The 27,862-nt window shown below is 42.9% G+C and overlaps 1 protein-coding gene across 1 annotated transcript in view; it reads right to left on the bottom strand.

Moving 5' to 3' along the window:
* Window positions 1-27,862, bottom strand: part of NOTCH3 (notch receptor 3) — a 201,063-nt gene that overhangs the window by 62,334 nt on the left and 110,867 nt on the right. Inside the window, exons 5-11 of the mRNA XM_086927998.1 lie at window positions 26,337-26,459; window positions 25,360-25,593; window positions 25,043-25,198; window positions 23,662-23,847; window positions 12,266-12,379; window positions 6,459-6,572; window positions 3,992-4,053 (exon numbers count right to left, since the gene is read on the bottom strand). Coding sequence (XP_086784124.1) covers window positions 3,992-4,053; window positions 6,459-6,572; window positions 12,266-12,379; window positions 23,662-23,847; window positions 25,043-25,198; window positions 25,360-25,593; window positions 26,337-26,459 — 989 coding nt within the window. The remainder of the gene's footprint in view (window positions 1-3,991; window positions 4,054-6,458; window positions 6,573-12,265; window positions 12,380-23,661; window positions 23,848-25,042; window positions 25,199-25,359; window positions 25,594-26,336; window positions 26,460-27,862) is intronic.

Genomic DNA, 27,862 nt, shown 5'->3' with positions numbered 1-27,862 from the left:
AGATGAATAATAAGTATTTGCTCTCAAATATACATTTAGCCGTACAACTTGGAGCATATGCTGCTACACAACTAATATGAGGCGAACAGCTTTCACTGCGTCACTATGATCCTTGTGTTGCATTGGCTCCTTTCTGAAGCCGATGCTTGATGAAAGCGGTCATCCTCATTTATGGTCTGCAGTTTAACAATATTTGGCTATCATCACCCTCTTTAAAAAGAGAGAAAAATGTACAGAACAAACACCCTTTGCTTGGAAATCTCTCTTCAAGAAGCAGCACTCTTGGTCCTTCTCTGAAAAATCCAGGAGACTATGGCATTTCTTTGCAACTGCACTGTGCTTCTTCTCCCCTACAGGAAAGAGCTGAATTGGTTTCTTTCAGATGTTTAAAAGGAGAAACTTGAACACTTTTCTTCCCACACCTACCCAGGAAGTTGACACAGAATCTGGACACTCTTCTGCAATTTATACACACCGGGAACTCTACATAATCCTAACCTAGGAAGAGCCCATGGAGTAGGTTTATACCTAAATCCTTCGATTTAGTAATTTACATCTTTATGCCATATCTGTGCCATTCTTCCAGCTCAGCTGATGCTGGTTGACCCACCCATACAAAACATCCAATCCTTGCCTTAAATGCCCCTTTCCTGCACCTTTGTCTAGTGTACTGTGGAGGCTCTTTGCAAGCTAGGTGCTCTTCCATAACCTCCCCCATGCCCTTCGTGACTACCAGCACTTTATAAATCCTGACTGATTGAGAGTTCTGCCCTACCCCCTTCACTTCTGTAGCAACTTTCGTTACTTTTTGCACACTAGCTACTCGACCTTGCAGACTAGGACTCCCTTCCTTTCAGTGCTTTTTATTGCCTTTTGCTATCTGTGGACAGATGTCTCGGTTTCTTCGGATATTCAAGTACTCCACAGTGGTTTAAGTATTTTGTTTTCTGAGTGACGGTAATATGCATGTGACTTTCTCCGTAGCCAATAAAGATTTGTTTTAGTTTTTGAGATAGCAGATTGTTACTGCAGTCCTTGTAAAGGTTTATTGACAATTATGTTCTTGGTTTGTTCTTCTAAATCAACATATGGAGTCTGAAACTGCTGGGATCTAGTTCAGGATTTTTAATACTACAGTAATAAATAATTAAGACAAAGCAGACTGGACAGTCTCGAAGGTTAAGATTTTAAACCAAGCTAAAAGGGAGTTGCAAAGAAAAAAAACCCCATAAAACCACAAATAATTATAAAAATTAACTCTGCTCCAATGCTCATTAAAGTGACATCTTACTCCCATCGGAATATTCTCCCGCAGCTGCCACTCCTTCACCCCTCACCAATCCCCTAAGAAACTGCACAACGTTCCCACATTCTGCCTGAAAGCCCCTTTGGCGTGGACTGGGGCCTCTGCTCCGAGTGGGAGAGGGGCCGGCAACAAGGGCCATTCACAGGCCTCCTTTGTTCATGGGTGAACACTGGCTATGGGGCAGACACAATAGTGGTCATACCTCAAAAGGCTCTCCTGCAGTCCCTGCTCGTAGCCTCCTGAATGCTAAGCAGCCTGCCATGCACAATGGCAGGCTCTGGGAGGAGGAGGCACAGCAAGGACCCTCCGGGGCCTTATTGTGAGAATCCACCAGGGATGGGCACGAGTTCTCTCTGTCCCGCCTGTCTCTTTGGGGCACAACTCCACAGGCGGTAACAAAGTTTGACTTTCCAATTCTTTTAAAGTAGATTGTCTAGACTGCTCCATTAACAAAAGTAGTAACTCTCGCCTAAGGAGAACGGGAGACCTAAAGCCCTGCGCAGTGAGGTAAGAGGGTACGACACTCAGTATAAGGCTGGGTATACCTCTTCCTGTATGAAGAAGAAATCATGACTGGCCTCTAGCTTAAATCCGGTCTCACCCTCCCCACTTGAATCCTGTTCCACCCCCATGAATCAGGTCTCATTGTCTCACCCCTCTTGAATCACGTCTCACCCCCCCTTGAATCACGTCTCACCCCCCCTTGAATCACCTCACCCCCCCTTGAATCACGTCTCACCCCCCCTTGAATCACGTCTCACCCCCCCTTGAATCACGTCTCACCCCCCTCTTGAATCACTACTCCCCCTCCAACCCTTTGAATCATGTTTCACCCCCCGAATCATGTCTCACCCCCCCCCCCCCCCCCTTGAATCGTGTCTCCCCCCACCCTTGAATCATGACTCACTCACTACCTGACTAATATCATGGAATGGCTCCTCAATCATTGCCCCTCACTTGTCCCCAAATAGAGACGGGAGTCTCACAAATTACCCATCAAGGATCCATACGCTGTGTTAGATGGTCACTTGTGCCGATTCATACAAGGTGGGGATTGAGCAGTGTGTAGCACAGTACCCTCTGCCAGGACCCAGGTGCCCACAGTGCCTTGATGTAGACGGAAGCGACCCTGCAGGAGGGTGAATTTAGCTCTCATATTCCCAAGCAGAGTACAGTGAGCACAACAATTCTGCCTTAGAGAATAAGTGACATGGGGTTCCCTACATACTTGTGCCCCCCCCCCCCAACCAAGCTCAATAACAAAATACAGAAAACGGACAAAAAAGTCTGTCTGAATGTGCTGAACTTCAATGTATTTTCTAACAAATGAATAGAAAGTTAGTGTAACTTTGGCAGTAAATGCACACCCCAATATAAACTGCATTATCGGGTTTAGTCTATGATTCTGCTGGTGTGCATCTTGCCACTGACATCAGCAAATTGACCAATCCTTGAAGAGAGGGGATAGTCTTTGCACAGAGGTTTAAGGACAATACCTTGTAAATGTGTCACTCACCTATCGTTTTACACAGCAGGTTAATATTTAGCCTCTAATTATCTAGAGAGAAAACAGACACTCTTCAAGCACCAGTGTCCCCAAGACAGGCAACAGAAGGTCCAAGAGAATAATCAAAGTATGAGAGAAACGAATCTGCAGCCACAGGTCGCCTACCCATCCACCATTCAAGTAGTCTGAAGGACTTTGAGGGACCCCAGCATCAGAGTTAATACATCAGCAGTACATCACCAGACTCTGACAATGCAATATTTAGAGACTTTGACACAAATTGTACCAGGGCTGGGAGCGGGAACAAACTCAGCCCTACATACTACTTTCAAATGTAGCACTTGACCTCTTACTCAAGACCTGTAAAATTAGAAAAAACACGGTCTGGTGTGTCCAATGGGCCAGTCGTGGCCAACCCTAAAACTGTTCAGTATAAGTTGCCATCCAGATCTATCAGTTGTGGGAGTCCTCGGAACTACAATGAAACAGCCAACCCAATAGACTAATGCTATCTCACACAGACATGAGTCACGATCATCAAGGTGGCAAGAGGCAAGATATCGTGGTCAGGTTTAGGCACCTGAATAAACCCAAGCTGGAATTAGACCAGAATCCACGCATCCTCTCATGATTAGCAGCTTACTACTCCTGCTCCAGTTAGCTTCTCAAAAAAGACTAAGAAATCTCTGGTCATCAGCACCCTTTCAGAATGCTTAGGAGAGGCACATGTGAGGAACTGAGGGGCTTTGGGTCATCTGCAGAACCAGAATAAAAAATACAGTGCATTTCTGAAAACCACGCACATGGTGCAAGCACTTAAACTGCCCAAGCTCATCAGTGGAAAAAAGAGAAACATGGGAACAGGGAGAGCTGATGTGAGGCACAGAGGATGCAAATGGTATTCTGGAAGTCGCGTGTTCTGGTGCAGAGGGGACAGTGACTGAAAGAGGAAACCAATTAGCATTAAGGCTGCTTCAGGGTGCTTGTCGGGAAGTGCACCCACAGCAGGTCCCACATGGGAACCAAAATAGAGGGACTGCATTTCAGATCTGGTTACAGCTGCAGGCAATATTGTGGGTTGATGGGAGCATCAAAAGAATCAGGGGCACCATTTAAATCTACAGACTCGTGTATAAACCTCTGGGAGCTGGTATTTAAGGTTCGTGAATAAGCACTACCGTAAACATGACTATCCCTGGAACAGCCAGAGCCAAGAAGATCAAGGCAACAGTTTCAGAATCTGTTAATCAGACAGCAAACTGGACACGCCAATACTTAATGTAGAAAAAACCCAGAATAGGGGCTTATATAAGAGTTTCTGGAGTATCTGGGAAAGTGTGAACAGTGCAGACATGACACCCTTGCAATCTGGTAATGTGCTGCATCAGCTCCTAGATCCAGTGGTTGAAGTCATACCCTCGGTGATTCCAGCCAACCTGCATCAATCCCTTGAAAAATCTGCCACCAGGATTCAGTCAGCTGGGCATCAATTTTTGTCCTCTTGACTAAAAGTATGCTTCTTTCCCATTACTGAGCAGTTCGGGTTTCTTTTCATCCAAATCAGGTTCTGCGCCATCAGTCTCTTCAGAGTCTAGGCCTCGTCCTGGCCCAGCAAATGAAGGAACGGATTGGGCATTTATAAAGTGCTCTGTTACTCCAAGTAGTGTCCTGGTGCTTTCCACCTCTGACCACAAACTTTCTGCAGGTGTACGCAGCTCTTAAAGACTAGGCATATCACGAGCTCAGTCACCAGTATTTATCATACATAGTTTGGGGGAGACAAGTCGAATGCCAGGCCAGCCAAAATGTAAGCTTATTTTCATATCGAAACGCTCCCTCCGATCAGGATTGCTTTTGCAATCTTCCCCAAACTTAGGCTGGAAAAAGAAGGCCCTACCTGAACTGGTCTAGGTGGTTTGTAAATTTTCCGCAGATATTCTTGTCTACGTTTTCCTGGTTGGTGTATGATGCAAAGTACAGTACAACAGCACAATAAAGGGGAGAGGGTGGGTTACAGACAGAGTGGAGGAAAAGTGGGTTTCAACAAGAAAAGATGCATTTTTTCTAAGCGCATCAGGCAGCCACAAGTTTCAGCCAAGAAAAATAAGAGCAGGTAAGCTCCCTTGTCCACAATGCAGCAAGTAGAAAATCCATTATTGTGTGCAAGCTTAGACAACGAGCTCTCCTTCGACCACGAGCCCTTCATTAGACATTGAGCCCTCCTTAGACAACATTCAACCTGCACATGGCCTCCTGCAGTCCAAGTAGGAAAGGACAAAGCCCCTTCTATGTGTTATGGCGAGTCTGAAACCCTGTCTCATAAACCTGCTCTCAAGATTAAAAACCAACAAGGTCTTACCATACTTCTTGCGCGACTAGCCACAGCATCACTATCCCTGGTAAGGTATACAAGTCTTGCTGCCAAGAAACTTTGGTTTATTTACTGAGGACAAGCGATACTTAAGCACCAACAGTTGTTATGCAGCTTGTACCTTGTTATAGAGTAGCACGTTACACATAACTGCCATGTACTTGGGCCAGAAACATCATTCTTGAATGAAAAACCTAGGCTTTGACAAGAAGCATGCGAAGAATGACTCAATATGGTACAGAGATGAAGCCCACAAATCCACACACTTGGACCCCTTCTTCAGCTTATACTCTCCCATTGCAATAGGCTATGTGTGAAGCAGACCAAAGAACATATTACCGTGAATCTTTCACTCTATTGTTCACATTTGAAAAGCGCCCATGTCCCTGATAAATATATCTTTTTTTTAATCTCTGCTGTAACACCTATGTGTAAGCAACCCAAAAACCGTGTTTGAAAACTTTGAAACCTTTAAATCTGAAATGTACACAAACTTTACTTCTGGTTTCATCACACAAGATTACAGACTGTGTGCAGGTATATCCACACGCGCAGCTGAATAACACTAACGGCAAAACAGAAGTCATTCTTTTCGTGGCAAGATTTGGACACCTGCGAAAAGGGCTTGAAAATAAACAAAACAAAAATGGGAGTCTTCTGTGTGAGCTGCTTCACAAGCAGTCAAACATCCTTCGGCACCATTTCTGGTGATCAAACGCTCCATGGTGAGTATTGTCCCTCTCCAGGCACCACTCCGGCTTCACAATCGTACAATTAAGGAATCCTGAGGAGGCCCATTGCAGGCTTTACGTCAATACTCTAGCGACTGCTTTGCGACGAGATGTAATTCCGAGCCTAACCACTATATAGCTACATTATGCACAGCCAGCTACTCCATAAATAAGATTTATGCAGAAAAAGGAGATTTAATATAGGGGGTACTGTCACAATATTGTCATTTCCTACTGTTCTCAATAATGATATCCCTATCAACCAATTGATTGTGAATGTGGCAACATCAGAAGGATTACCTACTTCATGTTGGAATAAGCACCTGTGATCCGTAAATCACACACCGATGTCTACAGGGAATGGTTAACTTTCAACCTAATTTCACTAGTGTGAAGCAAATCGAAAGAGCAGGGCTTCTTGCTAAAGCGCTCATCGCACAATTTGTTCCCATCACTTAACATTCTGAGGATCTAACCACCTCAGTAGCATTTAGGCCCTACACACAGGCAGGCACACAAGCAAACATACACAAATCTACTCACCTTCAGCACATCTACATTCATATCCGTTGGGGCGGTCCACACACTTTGCTCCATTCTGGCATGGGGTGCTGGCACACTCGTCTATATCGATCTGGCACATGGAGCCAGTGAACCCTGTGGAAGGAGAAGAGGTAAAATGCAGGGTCAATAGTCAGCCCTTTGGGTCTAGAACAAAATCACCATTTCCAAAATCAGCTAACAGTACCAAGTGACCGGACAGCAGAGGAAATAAAGGCATCTTAAAAAGGTATTCACCTAGGACTATTATCTATAATTGTTCTACACAGTCTTCCTTCCCCTCGTACAAAAGCTTTGTGAGGTGCTCATAAGCCATGCACTTGGTAATAGATTTTTTTTTTGCTGCTCATTCTTTAACAGCTCAGATGTCTCTAAAGCGTACGAGACAGCATCAACTGTGTTTATGTTTTTGATGTAGAAGAAATTAGTTTGTTAGATGAAAAAGATGACACATGAAAAATCCTCCAGTCAAAATAATGGATACGTTCCTAGGTTGACCTCAAGCTTAATACAGCTGCGTACTGCCTCACCAACAGACAGCCAGTGCCCGACATTCATAGAAGGCATGGCAAACCTGAAACTTATCTTGCACAAAGTATGAACAGCCTGAAGGAGGAACTGTTCCTAGGCCAGGACTCAGTATGCAAGATGGAGGTCATAAAGAAATGCATATAGACCCAGTCATTTAAGAGTTTCACATTAGGATAATGCTATTTTCTGGGTAAGGGTTCAGTCTATGTTGAATCCACCTGGACGTGAACTATAAAGTCTGAACCTTGGTACAGCCAGGCTGCAGAACTAGCTGGAAAAATATGAAAGAATCCAACATTAAGGAGAACATCTGACTCAAACTATCTGAAGACAACAATGTCAATCAAATAAGTCAGACCGGTAAATTTAAATGCTGGCAGAATGTAACTGATCCTAATCAACAGGAGGTACAAAATGGTACTCTTGTGTTTCCCATAATCCTGGTTAGCCAAAGGCGGGCACAGGGATAGAGATTTAAAACATCTCCACCAGTAACATAAGTCGTGTAGGAACAGCTTTTAAGTTTATGAACAGCTAAGAGCACCAAAATAAAAGCTTGTGGAGTTAAAGTTGTTGAAATGCGAACGTCTTTAGCTTGTGAACACCGGTATTTTGATAGTCTAATTTCTACTGAAAGGGAAACTGTATCTGGAAAGAGCTTGGGAACTCTATGTACAGTGTTGAATGATGGGATGGGAATAAGGGCTTGCAGCCCTATACAGAATCTAAAGTGGGAGAAAACGTGGCCTTCCTCCTGGGAAGTCTGCTTTGCATAGCTGATCCAGAAGAATGACAGCATGCAGACTTTGTACCATTCAGAGCAGAAGCCGGCCGTATTCAGAAGTTGACAGAAGAGATGGCAGGGAGCAGATAGATTTCCTGACACTCCAATGGGGAATGCTGCATATTGCCTTCTTAATGGGAGAGAAGAACCAGAAACTAAAAAATAGATAACTTTATAACACAATATGGAATTGCAACCTGTATGGTACTGCTATCTGGTTTGAACAGTCCATAATAAACAACCTTTAAGCACCCAATCAAAATAGTCTGTGCAAGAAGGTGCTTTTTCATAAGAAAGGAGTTGGGTGTTCAAGTTGCAAACCTCTGCACTACAACAGTATATTTGGTGATATTTCACCACCATGCAATGGACAGTATGTCAAAGCAAACAAAAATGTTCTCCTCCAGAGTCAATAGATTTATCCTAGCCAAACATGTGTGTTCAGACTATAAAATGCCCCTCCCCTATACACCTCGTGTTAATCTTGGCACAGGGACCAGGTGACTCTTGCAGCCCTTAGTAGGGAAAAACACAGTTTCTGCCAGGCTGAGTACACATTGTTGTTCGCTTCCAACTAGGCTCCATGTGCACCAACACCGATTTGCACTCCGCCTACACAGTGGCATGTGCTTTGACAGCCACACTGCGGATTCTTTTCACCAACTAGCATGAAATAAGATGCTCTTGCATTTTTCTATTTCTTTAAGCAGAAAACGGTTTGTAGCATTATAAAAGTGTTCTTAATACTATTGTAGCAGGTCACAACAAATGTGGGCTTTGGTGGGTATTTTCAGATCCCGGTCTACTCGTATTCATTATTTCTAATGAATCTCAAAAAAATGGTTGGACTATCTGTGGACTTTGACCAAAGAGAGTTTGAGTGGTGGATTTGGAGTAGAAGCTTTACTTTCAAGGGACAAGGGCCGAGATGGCAGTGAAGCCACCTCTTTAAGGGACTTTTAAGGGTCACATACAGGACACACATGTCTATTAGAACATCCCTACCATTAGTATATATTGACAGCGCACGTCCGACATTGCTGAATTGTTTTTTTTTTTTTAAAGGCACATATGCAGGCTTTTGGGATGAGAGGCCACCACATGCAGACTGTTTAGTAACCACAGAAATTGCAAAACTACAAACTAAGCTATCCGTGTAACCAAATCAAATGTCCGGGAGATCTGTGCCCAAGCAGACATTTGTTTGATATTCGGAGGTATTGAGAACAGCCAGCCGAATAGAAGCACATGTACCCAAGAGTGGTTTTGTCAATGTCATGAAAATGCGAGACTGAGTAAAATGTAAACTGTGGGCCAATGGCAGCTGTTTTGAGGTCAGTCTGGTCAAGCAGAGTAGAAGATCAGCATTGAGAGCTAAAGATATGTAACTGGACTGATAACCATATACTTCAGCCCTGCGGATCATATGTGAGAGTAAAAGAAAATAATTTTCCATTCGTTTTCAGTCTCCCTGAATCTCTTCTGCCATTCTTTACTGGGGTGTGAAAAGGCAGTCTCTTGAAAAATACTACCAAGCTTTGGTTAGAACAGTAAATGATTGTCTAGCTTGTTGCAGTATATGCCTTGAGTAAACCCAATAGCGTCTTGGACAAGGCAGAGGCAAGTTTATTTATTTTACGTATTTAGGGATCTGTTTAGCACCGACCTAGCCACAAGGACATCTTATAAATATAAAGTCTCATCTTTGAAACTATGCCAAAGTTCTCCTTTTTGATCATCAGAACCTGCTTGAACACACTGAGCCATAGGAGGGGTAACCCCCCATTTTCTTAATTCTCTCACTTTAACCAGAAAAAAAAATTAGGAAACATAAGGCCATGGGCATGAAGATGCCCCTCGCATCTAACACTAGTCGGCTGCCACAACATCCAAAAATTGTATGTACCAGCAGCTTAAACCAGGTCATTTATACCATTATTTCAATATTCGCTGCTTGAGTTTACTCTCCGAAAAAGCATTGGCAAGCAGGAAGGAGTGGTTTTAATGTGCTAAGACTGCAGGGAGACACTTGAAAGGGAGCCAGCAGGAATAATCAGAGCTGTAGTTGTGTAGTAGTCACTCATGCAGCTCAATACAAGCACTCGAGTGGAGGCGGAAGGATACACTCAAACAACCAAAACCAGTAGATGAGAAGGGAATATTCCACTGGGCTGAGTCAAGACTTCAATTGATGCACGAGAGCTGTTCATACATGCGAAAGACATTGCGGTTTACGGCACGTACAATCTTTGCTTAATGCTGGAGCTTTTAGCTGTACACAGATTGAACACCAGCAATTGAGGAGTGGCCACTCACTCATTCACCGGGGGAAAAAACTGTTTATAGAGAATTAAATGGCAAAAAAGTACTTTCCTTTCAGAAAATCTTACTATGGTGGAAGATGGTGCAGGAAGAAGAATGCTATAGATAACAAGGCTGTGTAGAGCTGGGCTGGCGAGTGATGGAGCAGAATCTTATGAAGACAATGGATTTTCATTGGAGGGCTACCAGACTGAGGTGGTTTAAAAAAAGCTGCAAAGTAACCACGACTAAAGGAGTTTGTACACCATGTAATCAAGGAGAAGATTACAGAGATTTAGTGGATTATTTAGAAAGCATTGAGAAGGCACAACAAAAGAATTACACACCCCTTTATAAGGCCTCAACTCATCCTTCAGCATCAGGTTGTAACTGGCAACAAGATCAACAGCAAAACCAAATCTGCAGGTCTGATTGCGCCCGGAGTTTATCTAGTGCAGGGAAATAGTTTTTGCCACACCATAAACACAGCATTACATGACTGGAGCGAAGGACCTGGGAATGACACCCGAAACGCACCAAGGCCCTTTATACTTATGATACAGACACAACTATTCAGTGATTTGCAACATGTTATACAATCCCACAAAATTACAATAAACGCATTCTGCTCATTTTTGGATGATTAGTCAGAGTGAGTGAAGCAGGGTTAAAATCAAGATGGATGTTCTCCCCGATTACAACGTTGTTGGTGTTTTCTGACAGGAGCCTCCCAGGAGTGGGAGGGATGCCCGCCCGCTAGAGGGAATAAAGAAGACATTGTACCACCCCCAGGGATCCTGTCAATCAGATGTTTCATCATTCCAGAAGGAAGGGCGGGCATCCTCACAAACAATGGTCAAAAAACGGGAAACCTGACCTGCCTGACCACGGTCAGCAACCCTTCAGAAAAGGTGGGACAGGTACTCGAACGTTAGTATGGGGATTGTGAGCAGGGAAAATAGAGGCACATGGTAAAGGCAACAACAACCGTTGGCATTCATGGGGGTAGCTTCCCACAAAATTTAAGGGCACACCCAGGGCTTTATGTGGGCTCAGAAAACTAGGGGTGGGGGGCTCTCAAAGGTACGTGGCTGATGTAATTAAGGGCGTGGCTTAAAAACACAAAAGCAAAAAATCTTTGCTTAGCATAGTGTGCCGCATGACTAGTATTTTGTTGTTTGTCATTGCCTCCAGATATATAATACAACAAGTAACATCTTACCTACAACAAGTCAGGACTATTGGCTTTGTCAATTGTTGTTAGTGGCATAAGGTAAATAAGCAAAATATATGGCTTCATTGTATAGAATATTGAAAATTCTTCTGTTTTGAAATGATGAGACTGAAAGAACTATAACGAGGCTCTTTGAAGTTACATTAAAGGCAGTGAAGGGGGGTACTGCTGCAGAGGCAAGTTTTTTTTTCACCCCGAGGGTGAGGGGAAAAAATGGACAGCCTGATAGGGACCAGTTTCAGCACCTGATTTTTAGAACTGCCTATTTTTTATAGCCCCAATGCGCTTTCAGAATATGGGCACTATTATCTGTTGATATTGTATTTGGTTGGGCTTCGTTCGCACTGCTTAGATGCAAGTCAAACAGGAAAGGGGTTGGCAAGACCGGAGTAGACTAATGCACTGTTTAGAGATTAACTTTTAAATATATAGGCTAGCTAGGTTCAGCCAGACTTGCGTGGAGCGTAATGGGCGTGAATGGATGTGTCAGATGGCATTACAATTTGTTTCATTCAGTTGGGGCTCAGAGTGGCCATTTCTCAACTTCGGGTGGTTGTTACGTTTCAAGGTATCTTTCCGGATTATAATGCTATTCTTTATGTACACATGTGTGAATATATGTGAATGGATGCTTGGAGCCATGTTTAGTGAAGGATTGCGCTAAACGTTGTGCCTTATGTGTGTTGGTGAGAGTGTGCATATTTGTGTTAAAAGAAAAACTAAGAAGGGCACGCAGCAGTGACAATCCTTGGTTGCTCTCTGAATGCCTTGGCATAAATATTTTTTGTTAAATGCAGGCTAGGTTAGGGATCACTGAACATGAAATCCCACCAATATATGGATATAGTCAAGTGTTAATGAATTTGCATGGATGGTCTGACAATTGTTCGGGATATAATCAGTGAAAGGAGAGTCAAATGGTCACTCGCTTGTACTTACCGGAGGGGCAGGTGCAGGTGAAGCCATTTACAATATCCTTGCAAACGCCGCCATTTACACATGGGTTACTGTCACATTCATTCATGTTGATCTCACAATAAGTGCCGGTGAAGCCTGCAAAGAAAGAAAATAAGTTAATTACTGGGGCAAGCGGATAAACTCTGTACACTAGTGCTCAATCCCACTTTACACATACCCTTTAAGGTTTTATTTATTTATTTCTATTTTGCAGAGTTGCAGAATCGGGTATCAGAGCGCTTTACATAGCACCAGTTACGTTACAGGAGGACATGCATTCATTTTTGTTAGGCACGGGGAGATAAAATGATTTGCCCAAAATCACAGGATATTAAGTGATTTGCCCAGAATCACAGAATGTTTTAGCGTCATTACCGAGACTCGAGCCCAGTTCCCCAGGTCCGAGGTCGAGCGCCCTAGCCACTAGGCCAACTCCATACTAATAGACATAATCAACACATCAAAGAGGCCAATAAATAAACTGATGAGGACAGAAACCGTTAATGTCACGGAATTTGTGCATGTGGAGTTTCTAGAGCTATATGTGTACTGCTCAGCAGAACAGTGCATAAGTATGTATTTTGTTCATTCAAAAGCAGAGGAGATTACATCCCAAAGGCAGAAGTCACCTAATGCACCAAGGAGGGCCAGAGGACCAGGAGTCAGCCAATGTCAAAGTCTGCAAACAGAAGATTTTCATGAGGCAGGAACTATGTGCCAATCAGACGTGCAAATTACATTCCTTGTTAATTTGGTATGAACACCTTAGTCTCCCTGCTTCAAAGCCAGGGTTTACCTGAATGCAAATTGTATTGAGTCACTCATAAGGAAAAGCTATGCATGCACTTGTATAAAAAATACTCACGAGTTACCAGCATAGTTTTAGGACACTTGTGAGACAACACTATGCAATAAATACACTTGGATGCAAATTATTAGTGAGTTACCAATGCCAACTAACACTTGTGAGAGACAACTATACAAGTGGCTGAGAATAGTAAAAGGAGGAAACACTGAAAGTTACCAGTAAGCCACAATTGTGCACTCATGTAATAAAAACGCCATACAAGACTTGCCCTGATCCTGCTCACCAACCATGTCCGCACTGTTTCAAGATGCACATTTGAAGCAAAGCATCCCTAGAAAGGTGCTGCAAAGGAGAAAGGGCAGTCACTAAGGCTACCAGAAGTTCCATAAAAATATCTTTTCTCACTCTGCCACATTTTATCCTCTCTCCTTAACTGGTTAGAGTTTGATTCCTCAACTTAAATCACTTGAGAGGGGAGAAGACAGCATGGGCCCAACAAACCTTCAAGAAGAAAAATAGGCCAAAAATGCCAGCACAAAACGGTGTTCTTTTTGGATTAAGTGTCCAGTGAGTAATGCGGGCATGTGGCATTTCCCATGTTGCTGCCTTGCAAATGTCAGTGGATACATGTTTTTTGGGAGGCCACAGATGTTGCCTTTGCACTGACGGTACTGGGGTGAATGTATGACATTGTTCTGCATTCTGTCCATCAACTGTTGATTTTGCATTTTTCACCCCGAGTGGGACGGGTATGCTCAGACATGAGCCCCGTGCTCTCCACACCACTAGAGCCAAGCTATCCTGGCTGATGACGGCTGATAGCCAAAAACCTGTCCTAGGATGCTTGATTCTGGTCCAGAGAAGACAAGGCTTGGCAGTTCGGGCTGGACTGTTACCATGAGCACAGGGTCAAGGCTGATTTGCATATGGCCATGTCTGAACTGGGGAGGTGTGGAGTGCAAAAAAACGATGGATTTAGGCCCAGATCTCTGTAATGGGGTGAATGTATGACATTGTTCTGCATTCTGTCCATCAACTGTTGTTTTTGCATTTTGCACTGACGGCAAGCATGAGGTCCCTCAGGAAACCAAACTGCCCTAATATAGTAATATTTTGATATACAAAAGACTACCCACTTAGCAACAATCGTCTGGGGGAAAGGCCACCAAAAGTAAGAACAGATGTTAAACTCTGAACAGGGCCATCCAATCCAAGAAGAATTTCAAACCACTTGAAACTTCAAGTTTCGATAGTATGTCCTCTATGGAACAAACACAAAGGCTTGGCTGGTAAACCAGAACATGCCTTTCTTGATTTAAGGGAAACCGAGTAAGGGTTGAAGAGGGCCAATTCTTGCAGTAGAGATAATTATTACCAATAAGGCAACCTTCTAGGTCAGCAAATACATGTCACACAGAGTCTCAGTCTGAAATGAATTGTACATCAAAGTGGCGAAAACCAGATACATTCCACACTGAGAAGCTGCACACTTATTTCCAGGTTACAGGTGTAAGAGCGCATCTAAGCACAATTTTTATCAGACAAAGAGAAATCATTGGTAGTATTCGGATAAGCCCAATACACGAATTGGTATTGTTAACAAAATAGGTCAAGATCCATGTTCACAGCCAAATAAGGGACATGGGGAGTGCTTTAAATTGTAGCTATGGTCAGGCTTTAAGTACTTGCAATTACATCATTTACTAGGGAGAGTACCAGCATTACCCAGAAGAGATCCGTTGATGGTAGAGCACCTACACTTCAGTAAAATAAAAAACAGTGGACAAGAAGACGTCACTCAAAGCACCTCTGAGAGAGTGAGTCTCTCAGAGGCCTGACAGAGAACCTAAGCCACTGGTTCTTGCTTCTCCATTAATTCAGCTTTAACAGGGTCATCATTATGCCTATGTTCTACAAATTCAGAAACCAGGCTCATAAGTACATACACTGACGTGGAGTCAAACCCCTGGCATCCTACCCTCCCACCCCCAACTCTCCTAGCTGGCAAGGAGATCTGGATCATCAAAGCATGGGTGCAAGATGATGCAGAGTTCCAGAAAGCGGCACTGGCAAGGAGAAAAGAGGCAAATACTATAGCCTTGGAGTTTGAGGAGTTCATCAGGAAGCAGATTAACGTAAAAGAAACCTTTCAGTCCAGTCCATCAAGAGTGCATCTACTATAGACTTTTTCTGTGCTCCTCTCTGGCATACAAACATTGTCACAGTTGCTTTACGTTGCAAAACATCACATTTATTTAGGAGGGAAAAAAAGAGAGTTGTAACTAATCTCAAATTTGGTTAGAGCCGACCAGTTTTGCTAAACATATCTACTGCGACATTCTTCTCATGATGAGGCACTTGATGGCAACAGAGTTGAAAGATCGCAGAGCGAAAGGCAAGAATTTCTCCTTGCTTGTATAAGTAAAATATGAAGTGGAGTTACCCATACCTTGAGCAACATTCCTTATCAGTAAAGAGTCAACCACCAATAATACACCCTTGAGCTCGAGGTAGTGAACAAGGTGGTCTTTCTCCTGGGCTGGCTCCTGTGGTATTTTGCTATAGTTTGTATGAGTCTATCATTGTTTAATGCCCAATGGGCCTGCTTAACACGCATACAAAATTCAATGCATATCTTATTTTTCCCAATGAAAAGCAAAAGTTAAAACCAGACCACAAGTCTAAACAGTGATTCTATTGCCAGTCACCTGCTAATAACTTTGTAATAAAATAGGAAATCTGCATCGAGATTTTACACCTTTTGCCCAATTTCCTTAAGTATGCTAATAGAACACAAGCCTTAAATACATCTAATTTGAAAATTCGTTCTAAAATGTTCCTCCTTGTAAAGTGCAGTGTGATAAAGACAATGGACCCAGAAAACAATACCTCGGCTCATTGACAAAGGTAGAGCACATTACATCTCTTAGTTTGTTTGCATAAATATTTTCCACCTTCTTGCTTATGTGGCCACATAAATCAGTTTACTCGTTGGTTCAAACCCAGTTAGTACTCGGTGGTTCAAAGCCCCATCTAAATCTAAACTCATTATTAGAGTGGGTTTCGGGGCGTCAGAAAAGGAGAGAATTAAACAATTTTTTATAATTTCAAAATGTTTATAGAGATTGTAGATCACCATTGCTGACTTGTCATATATAAATAGATGTTCAGAGTGTAATATACCATTTATTACAGTGTTGTGTGCGTGGAGGGGCTATGATCCACAAGAGGCAAAGTCTGGGTGGAGCCATTACTTTGTAGGACTGCATTAAAGTTTATGCCATGCTGTTCTTTCACGAGTATGGTATATAAAGGAATAATACAAGCAGACTCAGAGCACGATCTTATTGGCCAGAACCATGCAATGAAGCCGAGAAAATCAAGAGTATGATTATCTTGATCAGGATCTTTTTTGCCTCTATTATGATTAGGGCTCCCGGTTTTATGGTATTCATTTTTTTAATTATATTTCCGTCTGTATTTATCCATACTTGGAATTAGCTAATTTTATCTGTAGTTTTCCATATTTATTTTAGGCCTTGTGAAAAAATGAGGCTCAAACTAGTATATTTCCACATTTGTCTGTCCGATAAATATGCACTCATCCTTGAATTTCTGGTAGGTTTCAATGATATAAACACCGAAAGATGATAAATCACAGCACTTACATGAAAACGTGGACATTTTATTGTCAACCTTATGCATAACTACTGCTTTTTAAGCCTCATTACTAAGATGCATTTCTTTTTTCAATCCCCACACTTGAAATCCACACGGCTATTGGGCTAGCAGTCATGACTGACAGCATTTAGAACCACTCAAAAAGCTATCTGACTTATGTTTTTATCCACATTTAAAAACAAATGCAGACACAAAACCAAATTGTTTTCTGGCTGTATTTATCTTTAAAAAGCAGTGAAAACAGGGAGCGTTAATTATGATAATATCACGGAAAGTGATCTGTGCACGTAAACAATAAATGCATGAATCTGCATCATTATCACACTCTAGCCAAAAACAGGTTTCACTGGGCCACAACGATTTCGACAAGCATGGCACAATAGGAGTATATACAAGACTATAGTGTCTGCTAGTTATGGTAAAAGTTTTATTTAGTGCTCCAATACCTATACAGGTGTCCTGGTGCAGAAGAGAAACCAAACTGAATTAAACATAGCAGGAGCGAACTATAGCCAGTATTGAAAGTTTTTAAAGGCCATCCTAAGATGCAGTAGTTCATGCGTCTTGCACAATATTACTGGGAGAGTTTTAAATAATGTGGCACCTCTATGGAGAAAGACCTACCCCAGAGTGAGCCTGGTTAAATCTAAGTATTGCTTAAAAGGATGCATCAGTGAAGTGAAGGGCACGAGCAGGGACACACGGAGGAGGGGAGGGAGAGGGGAAGGAGGAGAGGGTGAGAGAGAAAGGGGAGGAAGAGGATATACATCTCTATATCTCAGATCGGCAGTAGGTAGTTCTTGTTAGGACCACGTTTCCATTGGAAAAGCATTTTTTGTTTTGCTAATCATTTCACGGCATCTGATGAATCTTCAAGAAACTTTCTTTGAAAGTCTTTCCCACCTCAGCTCCTTCCAGGAAAGCTTCTAGAGCATCAGTCAAGAGAGAGTTGAGAATAAGGAGGGTCCCAAAATGCTTTTTCCCCATGCTATTTTTAATAAGAAAACTGAACAACGATATTGCAAAAATGGCTGATCGAAATTACACCAAATTTTGCAGAAAGTTAGATCTTGGTTCACAAAGCATGCTTTGGTGAAAATCAGTTTAGTCGTTTTAATTTTTTTTTCGAAATTAAGGCTCAAAATATATTTGTATATTTCACGCCACAGAAGATCTGCGGATCCGGCTGAACTGACATACGATGACACAGTGGATCGCAGCCCTGTGCCCAACTCCAACCCCTGCGGCAAAGCCTTGTGCCCAACCAGACAATGTGCACAGTCTTAGACATCTTACTTTACGTTTTAAGAAGCATAGACAACCAGTGAAACAACCAAAAGTTTAAGTTGATGTTATAGTTAGGTGAAAATATCAGTTAAAACTTAACATTTTAAACAAACACACTGAAATTCACCAGTTATAGTTATCTCAAGTAGATTCATTTATTTTAGTGTCCACTGGCTTATACTGGCATTTGAATGCATTTTTACTTTAATTTGCTCCATTTTTCACTTTTATCATGAGACCCTGGTGAGGGCACACACTTTTTTCTCAAATCTATTTTTCAGTGATCCTCAGAGTTTGCACCTGTGCAGTGTTGTGCACTACAAAAAAAATACTTGAAAAGGTTTGAAAAATGAAGACAAGATGGGAGTAAATCTGGGTCAGTTTATCTCATCGCTGTGGCACACCCTATTGGTGCACGAAACATGAAAGAAGGTTCAAGATGGTGTAGGCCAGGCTCTATACAAGGGATACAAGCATTTCACAAAAAAACAGATGCACTTGATTTGTTTTCACAGGTAAAAGGAAACTGAGCGCCGTTCCTGGATTCTATGCGTGCTAACTAAACGAGGCATGAGCATCTTAAGACAATTATAGCGCTCATTCTTAGGAATATCTTGCAAAAAGCCACCTTATTTTCTCAATGCAGACATAAGCCCCAGATCTGCCCTTAACACCCCTGTGTAGAAGCAGCTCGGATCTCTTAAACAGGAGTGTGGATGAGAGAGACTGAAGTTGCTACATGTCAAACCCAAGATACACAGGAGAGTTACGTGGGAGGAAAAACTAAAAGTGCCCATAACCTGCTATCGCATTGAGCGTCTTGCCTAAGTCCGAGGCAGCTCAAACTAGGCCACACTGAACAGGCAGGAAGGTGGCCCTGGTCTGCACTGCAGTCCTGTCGCAAGGGCGGCTCCATTAGCGCCAGTGTGCCTGAACACAGCAGCGCACGGAAAGGGACCGTTCGTTGGGAACAGATTGAGTGTCCCGAAGCACATTGTGTCTGGAGTCCTAATCCATGTGGGTCTTTGAGACTCCACGGTCTTCATAATAGAACGCAAGGGTATTCGCTTTACCCCCAAACCCCCTGCTCAGGATTGGGAGGGGCAAAGGGTGATCCCTCTGAAGTTCAGATCAACAGCTCAAAGAACACATTTAAATGAGGTAGGGTCTGCAGCACAATATGCGGTGGCGGGGGAACAAAAAGGAGCTGTTGTGCTTCCCACAGACCGCTGTAAGCCGCCATATTAATATTCAGAGCAGAGCTCTGCATGTCTAGCGTCCCTAGGAAGGCTCTGAAGGGATCTCTCAGTGCACACAGGGCTCAATCCTGGAGTGAGGATAGGAAAGGAAACTCTGGCTCCACTGAGAAGGGTGACTGTCAGGCCGGGGGACGGGTAAAGGGAGCCCTGAGTCTTCCGAAGAAGATGCACTACTAGAGTAAGGGTGGTGGACGGGATTTTGGCTGCCCCATAAGAAAGTACGCTAGACCTATAAGGTTTTGAAGGAAGTCTCCGCTACCCCGAGGAAAGAGGTCTGGCTCCGTTAGTCTGGCTAAGAGGGCTCTATCCGGCCTTAGACAAGGTGTGAAGTGAAGTGGGCACTGAAAGCCACAGGAAAGCTGCCTACCAGAGTCAGGAAAGGAACACCAGATAGCAGGTGATTCATCTGCAATGCTAAAAAGCCAAAGTCCTACAAGTACAAAAATGTCCATCAGAGTAAAATGCTAATCTTTCAAGACAAACTGGAAAAAAATAATCCCCTCACACAAGGATGGATGGCTATTTTAACCGAATTGACCCATTTATTACAGGCTCTTGCCCACAGGGAATCCACATCTATGGGTAAAAGTGTTGGACCAGAACAGGTCTCAACATCGGACATGTTGCAAAATGCGAATTGTCTTTCATCAAGGGCCTTGGGTGGGAGACAGGGAAACGACCTAACTGTAATTAACAAGAGTCTGCAGAACGCCAATCACCACAACACATGCAAGGCTCGGCTATTCAGTTTGTGGTTGTATAAGATATTGGATCCGAGAGAGAAGCAGAGAAGCAGGGTAACCTATGGTTAGTTTAGCAGGATATGTGAATTAATTGAGTGGGTTATTTGGCCTATGATTAATATTGTGAGTACACGTGCATAGGGTTCTTACAGAACTTCATACAAATTAATGTATTTTCTATTTTTTTCATCATTTGATATTAAAGTGAAATCGCGAAAGAAAGCAGTAATAAAGTGACGTTTGTGGCTTAGTCTCATTTTTTACTTTCAGTGACATAATATATGTAAATATCAGATTAAATCTTTTCAATCAAGGCTTAAAAACTCTGATATTGGAACAGTCCCAGGGCCTTCAATTGGCAGCAGTGTATCTACCAAGTGTGGACCCTGTAAAGCCAGCATCTTTAATGATATCGGTGTCAGAATCACACAGTTAAGATTTGCAGAACTAGGTGCTTGCAGATGTTTATGATCAACATGACACCAGTAAAATGATCTCTTAGTCACAAAACACAATATGCGATCACAAGAAAGATACCCATTTAACAACTGGATAGACATTTTCTGTATTCTCTTACTTTCCGGCCCATCACTCTCCCTAAATATATCCTCTGCAGAGAGCCATTCTCAAGCAGAAAGAATACAGAATGAAGAAATGTTGACACTCGTGATTGTGTTCAAACATGGTCCTGTCAAAAAAGCGAATTGGGATCTCCTGCCCAAAATGGAGGACCACATCCTCCATCATGGACTTGTGTCACTGAAACACAGCCCAGAATCTAAACAGATGAAGAACATGCACCTGAACCTTCCTTTGACCTGTGTGCTCATTCTCCAACTTTTCAAGTGCCTTGACATGGTCTTTCGATGCCTTCAAAGGCAAAAGGTTCTGGATATCATTTCTGGACCGGATGATCAAGTCAAGAATATACCAGGAAGATATCATACATGCCTACCTCCTTTAACTGGCTAAGACTGACCTACACATTTCTTTTCTTTCAACTGGCATCTATTATGGTTTACAGGAAACAGCTGACCCCTTCAGTAGTTAAGGATATTTTCAAGACTTTAGAAAAGTTAATTACCCATTGAGAAGTCACTTTCCCTCTTGAAAGGTAATCATAACAATTGTTAAACTGATGGAACATTCCTTTTAACCCAAGACATAAACCTGACCTACAGCATAATTCACGTAAAATAGCTTTATTAGTAGCCAAACATTGGCTGAAGGTGGTATTGAATCACAAGCTCTCTTGTGTTGTACTCAGTTAGAATAAAGCGTCCATGCCAATTCATGCCTCCTTCACTTTCTATAGGATATACTGAATCTTCATATGAACCAGAGGGTTTCCCTGCCACAATTTTCCCTCATCCAGCTCAAGCAGCCAAACTATGGAACTCTTTACCCCCCCCCTCCCCCTACCCCCCCCCCCCCCAACGTAAGATCCACTGACCACCACCTTATCTTCAGAAAACTACAAAAAAATTCGTTCTTCTCCACATAAGCACCATACAAAAACAAATTTACAACAGCACATGTATCTGTATATAAGCATTTATTTTCAGTGTAGATAGGTACCTCTCTTTGTGTATTGCTTTGTAGAAACGTGTAGAATAATCATGTTAAAAAAACATATTTGGTCTACATGTACTTGCTTCAATTGTGCATCTATGTTCCTCCATGTACTTGGATCTGTGTGTCAGTTACTTTTCTCCTGAAAGAGCATATCCAATGTACTACACTATTTCTCATCATATAACTCTATCAATATCTTTAATCTACATCTACTTACCTCCTTTATGCATCTATATACTTTCAATGTACTTATGGATCTATATATTTATCACTTTCTTCTAATTTAGCATTTTCAATGCACTACCCTATTTCTAAGCCTATATATACTTCTCTCAATATATCTTCTAGCCAGATTTTCTGACTCATCTCAAACTTTTCTACTACTCTTTCCAATGCACTACCCCATCTCTCACCCTATACATCTATCAATGTATCCTCTACATCCACTCCCTCATTTATCCGAAACCCCATACCACTATGATCCCCAAAATAACCCTTTCTAGACTCTCTCCTACTCTACCCCCCATTTGCTTCATCTCACACCTCTTTTACTATACCGATCCCCCAAAACTAACCTTTCTAAACTCTTCCCTCTGACTCTTCGCCTTCAAAAAACATTTTTAGTCATCAAAAAGCCTCCTCCTACTGCGATGACCTAAAGAAGCCCATCAGGGGTAGCAAACGCTATATAAATACAAACCTCCTTCCCTCTTCTATCCCGCTACCTACCCTTCTCTATCCAAATAACTGAATAACATATCCACCACTCAAATTACTTCATATTTCACTATACTAGTTTTCAACACTAATCCTTTATGGGTTCCGGAGTAGCGTGCTACTCGCCAGAAAAGAGCTTCAACACCCATCAGGGGTAATCCTCCATGGGTCCCGCACTAGTGTGCTACTTGCCGAAAAAGCGCTTCAACGCCTCGTCAGGTGTAGTAAGTGCTATACAAATGCAATTACAATACTATACAATACTATACAATAACCATAGGCTATCAGATTACCACGTGATGTACTTGCTGCATTTCCAACATTGGCCTTCTGTCCCGACAGAACTTTACTTCTCAGCACCGGGTTGGGTTTTACCTCCTAACTTACAGTGGCTCTATTTTATATTGAAGCTCCACAGGAGAACCCCCCTAATATTTTGCGGGCTCACTGTTGAAGAAACTGTGAAGGTGAACCAAAACCCTTGGCATCACGCAAAAGAGTCCAGAATACAGACAAGGAAACAAAAGATCCAGCAACAACAGGCTAACATCAGAACACAGAGGTACACACCAGAAAATGAAAAAAAATCACCTTTGGCCATGTTGTGCTTGGTAGGACAGTACAAGAAAGGGGATAGTGAACTGTCATAACTATTTCAGTGGTCACTGTATCAATACCCTGATTACAAATTGCATGCACAGTTGAGCCTCCCCCTCTGAGTTTGTGTGTTTGTTTTTAAGCTGGCTCTGTATCAAGTCCCACTTAACAATAAGCTTTGAAATGAGCGGCAGTGCAATGCTTTCTGGATTAACACCTTGGCTGCTATGAATTTTCCCCTCCTATGCTGAGCTTTGAGTTTCCCCATTGTTCATGACGAGCTCAGCTCGTCATAAGAGCAGCTCAACCGTGCCTCATGACGAGCTCAGCTCGTCATGAGCAGCGAAGGGGTTAATTAGAGTATATTGCACTGCTATTGAACACAGTCAAATCTTCGCCACCATTTGTAATTTAATTTCTCAAAAAAATGCTATCGGTGGCCACTGCAGCAGATAGCAGGTGGGTATAACTTTAAAAAGAAAAAAAGGTGCTGGATATTCAAGATAGGTTTTATTTAAATGCAATAATTTTATAAAAACGTCCATACCTATTAAATGCAGATGGGAAAAGATTTTCTAAAGCGCACATTTTTAAGTGGACAGCTTTGTGGCACCATCAATGCAGTCGGGTATGCTTGCACCCTAGAGACTGTCAGAGAGGAGCAGTATTGTTTTGTGATATTAGCAGTCCCTAGCAGGCATTACACCCTACCTGACATGCAGATGCAGGTGAACTCTCCAATGCGGTCCAAGCAGGTGGCGTCATTCTGGCAGGGCATGGACAGGCACTCGTTAATGTCGGTCTCACAGCGGGGACCAGTGTACCCCTTTCCACACTGGCACTGAAACGAGCCCTGTGTGTTCACACACTTTCCAAAGTGCTCACATGGATTTGCACCTGTAAACAAGGAGAAAAGATAATCGTCTGAATGAAAGCAGCGACTTTTTTCATCACTACAACAAAAACAATTACGCACTCCAGGGAATGGCAGTCTGACTTCTGAAACTAACCTCGGAGCACTTACCTAGACATGACAGGGTGACTCTGGGGGGCTTTCATTGATTAATTAGCAGCCACTGACCCATACACCAGATTCACAGTGGCTGGGGAACTCGAAGAACCAGAAGCAACAGACACTGTGCTCTAGCTTCTATGGGTAAGTTGACACCAAGCGGAGTCCAGTCCATAAATGAATGAATGATTGTTTGTGTTGAAGATCTTGTCCCTAGTCTTCCCTTTACAATCATTGATAGGACGCTTACTTTCAGGCCTCAATTTAATTACTGATGCTGCTTAACAATGTACGCAAGATACGCTGATGTCCTCCCATTCTGCCTCACTCTAATGCCATTCTCTGGCACAACACTATGAAGGAGAGCCGGAATCTGGGAACCCAAACTCACCCAATAATACGAGTGCGCATATGGTACACTGGAGGATGTCTCCAGAGGTCTGCAGTGCTCTTGCATTATAAAGTGCTAAGGAAACAATCTACGTAACTCACAATGGGCAGGGCTTCACTTCTGCAATATTGCCACTCCAATACAGATAAAATACAGTATGGTGGACAACAGACCTGCAGAAGCTACCAAAGCTACCAACAAAACTGCACTGCCCTAGGAAGGGATTGAACAGCTAAAAGTACTCTAGTCCGTAACTGAGCTAGCAACCTTCCAAAATTGATAAACATCTACCTTCATCATCCAAGAGCATTATTCTCACGAATGGCTGCAGCTACATAAAGTTAGGAAGAATTTGGTGCAAAAGCATGCATGAATGGAAGAGGGTGTTCCTTATGCACTTTTTGGGTCAGCAAGGCCAAGGAGGAGACCATGCTTTTAGTTTACTGTGCCACTCAAAGCCTTTAAAACAAGCAGATCAATTCCTCCAACTGTCCGCTTCACAGACATGGCTAGAACTCAAGAATTCCATGCACTATGGGTTTCACTTGTTACCTAAATGCAATGAACACTTCAGATAATAGTGCAAAGAGCATTAAAACCCATACTTCCCATACGAATGGTCTTCTTTGCCTGGTTTTTGCAACCACAAGTGCAAGAGTGCTGCTCCGTGTGTGACCCCCAGAACTTACCTATGGAGCATTCATCAACATCCTGGTCGCAAGCACCGCCAGTAAAGCCAGGAGGACAGGTGCAGATGGCACGTCCGTTCACTGGGTTGGTGTCACACATTGCATCTTCGTGGCATGGGTTACTGACGCAAGCATCGTCCAGGTGGCAAAGCAGACCTAGAAGATTGAAAGAATAAAAAGAAAACTCATTACTAAAGCAGAACAAAACTCCATCATAGCTCTAGAGGCCTGCCACAATTCCATCTACTATGTGAGTGATGGAACAAATTTTGAGGAATATGCCTATGAGTCACTCAGCCCCCAAAGCCACTACTCACCAGTCTTTCCCATTGGACACTCGCAATAGAAGGAAGCCACTCTGTCATGGCAGGTGGCCCCATTGAAACAGACGGCAGTGGCACAGTCATCGATGTTCTCACTACAACTCTCTCCAGTCCAACCATTCACACAGACACAGGTGTGGCCACCGTTGGTATTGAAACAGGTTCCTCCGTTGTGGCAAGCATTGGGTTGCAGCTGGCATTCGTCCACATCTTCTGTGCAGAACTGGCCTAATAGTTGAGAAATTGAAAGAAAGCGAAGATTAAAGAAAAACATAACTAATCATCCTCTAGAAGTGAAAATCTATTTCCGACCTACAAACTGTGGATCTACCCATTAGCTAGGAGGTGGCTCAGCGTCCCTGTAGAGTTCAACCTTGAAGACTGGTTACGTACGCCTTGCACTATAGTGAAGGCAAAGTACATAGCACCTGAATGCTTATGCAGGTCTTCGAGGCTCTTCACAGTAAGATGAGGACCAAACCTCACTAACGGCCTCAATATTAATGATGTTTTGTTATTCTTTAAGCTCCCGAATAAGAATTGGAATGACTTTCGTTTTCAGTAAAACAGACTCCATCGTATTGTGTCAGTTTGGTCTGCATCTCTCATTTGGTGTACCATCTATCTTATGTGGCAGCCCCTTGAACGAGAAAAGTGGGTTCCCAAAACTTTTTCACTGCAGCTGTCTTGGAAAGTGTATCTATTTCATATCACATTGCTCCTGAATAGCACTATGGGAAGATTTGCATAACATAAAAAAACGAGCAGCAATGCCTTCACCATGAAATGGGGAAGGATGGTAGGGGTGCGTTCAAGGCCTTTCAAAAGAAGGACAAGTCATCAGCGGTTTCCGAAAGAGCATGTGCTGGTGGGCCACCTCCTGGGCCCTTAACTAATGCAGGTCTGGTGCTGTGGATCAAGAGGAAAGGGCAGAGGCTAATCAACAAAGACTCCTTTCGAACCCTTCTTACCTGTCCACTCCGGAGCACACTGGCAGTTGTAGGTGTTGACCCCGTCCACACAAGTTCCTCCGTTCATGCACTTATGGCCAGGACAGTCATCAACGTTGATCTCACAGTTCTGACCATCGAACCCTGAGCAGCACAAAAGGGAACAGCGTATTATAAGGTGGAAATGAAGTCCAAACTACAAGCATCATGAGCAGAACACGTTGCCTTTACACTCTGAGCCATGGTGTAAAATCAATCAGTAAGATAGGTTCTTCAACCGTGTGTAGGGCATCACTTTTCAACTGTCACCTTTGCTTCACAATTGTTAAATTACGCTATCCACATTGCAAACCCAAATTTCATCCAAGCACAGAAGACCCCATCTTATAAGAGGCGAGATGGACAGAGGAGCTTAAGTCTAAAATATAGTCTAATTTCAGACGATTAACATTTTACTTCATTTAAAGAACGCTGTGGAATTTGTAAACTGCAACTCTACCAGTTGCCTGGGTAGCAGCACTTCAGTAAAGAACTTACTGGAATGTTAACCACTCCTCATGGGTTCACTCAGTATGTAGCTACCACCCCTCATCCCACAACTCTTGCCTCCTCTGAGTGGGTTTTAAAGGGCAAAAGCACCACCAGGCTCTAAGGGTGGTGTTAGGAAAGTCGTGCTCCTTTGCTCAGTAGTTACAGGGCTGTATCTCTCTCACCAAGTTCACCCTACAGTATCTGAAGGCCCAGATGTGTGGTATTCCTTCGCATGAGGCCCTCAAGTTAGTAATCTCCGCAGCACTGCTCTCGCATAAGGAATGTTGCAGATGCCAACAAAAACTTGCAGCAGAGAATGAATACACTGAAGTCCATACAGCAGTCTTGCAAAGAGCAACAATGTGACAGACAAAAGCGGTACTACTTGCTGTACTTGTAGTGAGAAGTCTAGATTCAGCAAGGAGGCTGCCATTTGCCTTGTCACCCTAAAGGAAAATGAATCATAACACACATTCCTAAGTGTCAGAGCAACCAAAAGAATTTAGACCAAAGGCCACACATGGGTGTCTCAGCTGTCTAGGCAGAAAGGTGCTTCCAAAACAGCATCCCTCTCCTCCAGGGTAGAGAGTATCCCAACACCAAAAGCAGCCTCCGGTCAACGCAGGCCTTAGTAAGAAGGCTGGAGACTGAATGGCTCATTGAGATGGAAAGCAAAGAGCACCTAGAGAAAGGTTTTTTTGCCCAAAGCGCTCTCTGGTCCTCATGACCTTAAAAGAAAGCTTGTGCCCCCAACTCAAAAAAGGAATATTAAATACCCTTTTGGAGAACAACTTCAAAATCCAAGAGTTCAGAAAGGTTGTTTTGGTAGAGTCAACATTACACCTCATGTGACAAGCGTCTGCCATAGTCGTCGCAGTTGTAACGGATGGAAACATTGCAGTTGCTAAAAGGATACGTGTCAATGCTACATAAAACACGTGGATGAATGCTGCAATCCCGAGATAAAACAGTTTGCATCTAATATGCTAGCATATGGACTTTTTTTAAATTAATCT

The sequence above is a fragment of the Lissotriton vulgaris genome, chromosome 1_1, assembly GCF_964263255.1.
Source record: "Lissotriton vulgaris chromosome 1_1, aLisVul1.2, whole genome shotgun sequence".
In the NCBI taxonomy this organism is placed as follows: Eukaryota; Metazoa; Chordata; class Amphibia; order Caudata; family Salamandridae; genus Lissotriton; species Lissotriton vulgaris.
The sequence above is the reverse complement of the archived record's forward strand: the minus strand, read 5'-3'. Positions and strand labels throughout refer to the sequence as shown.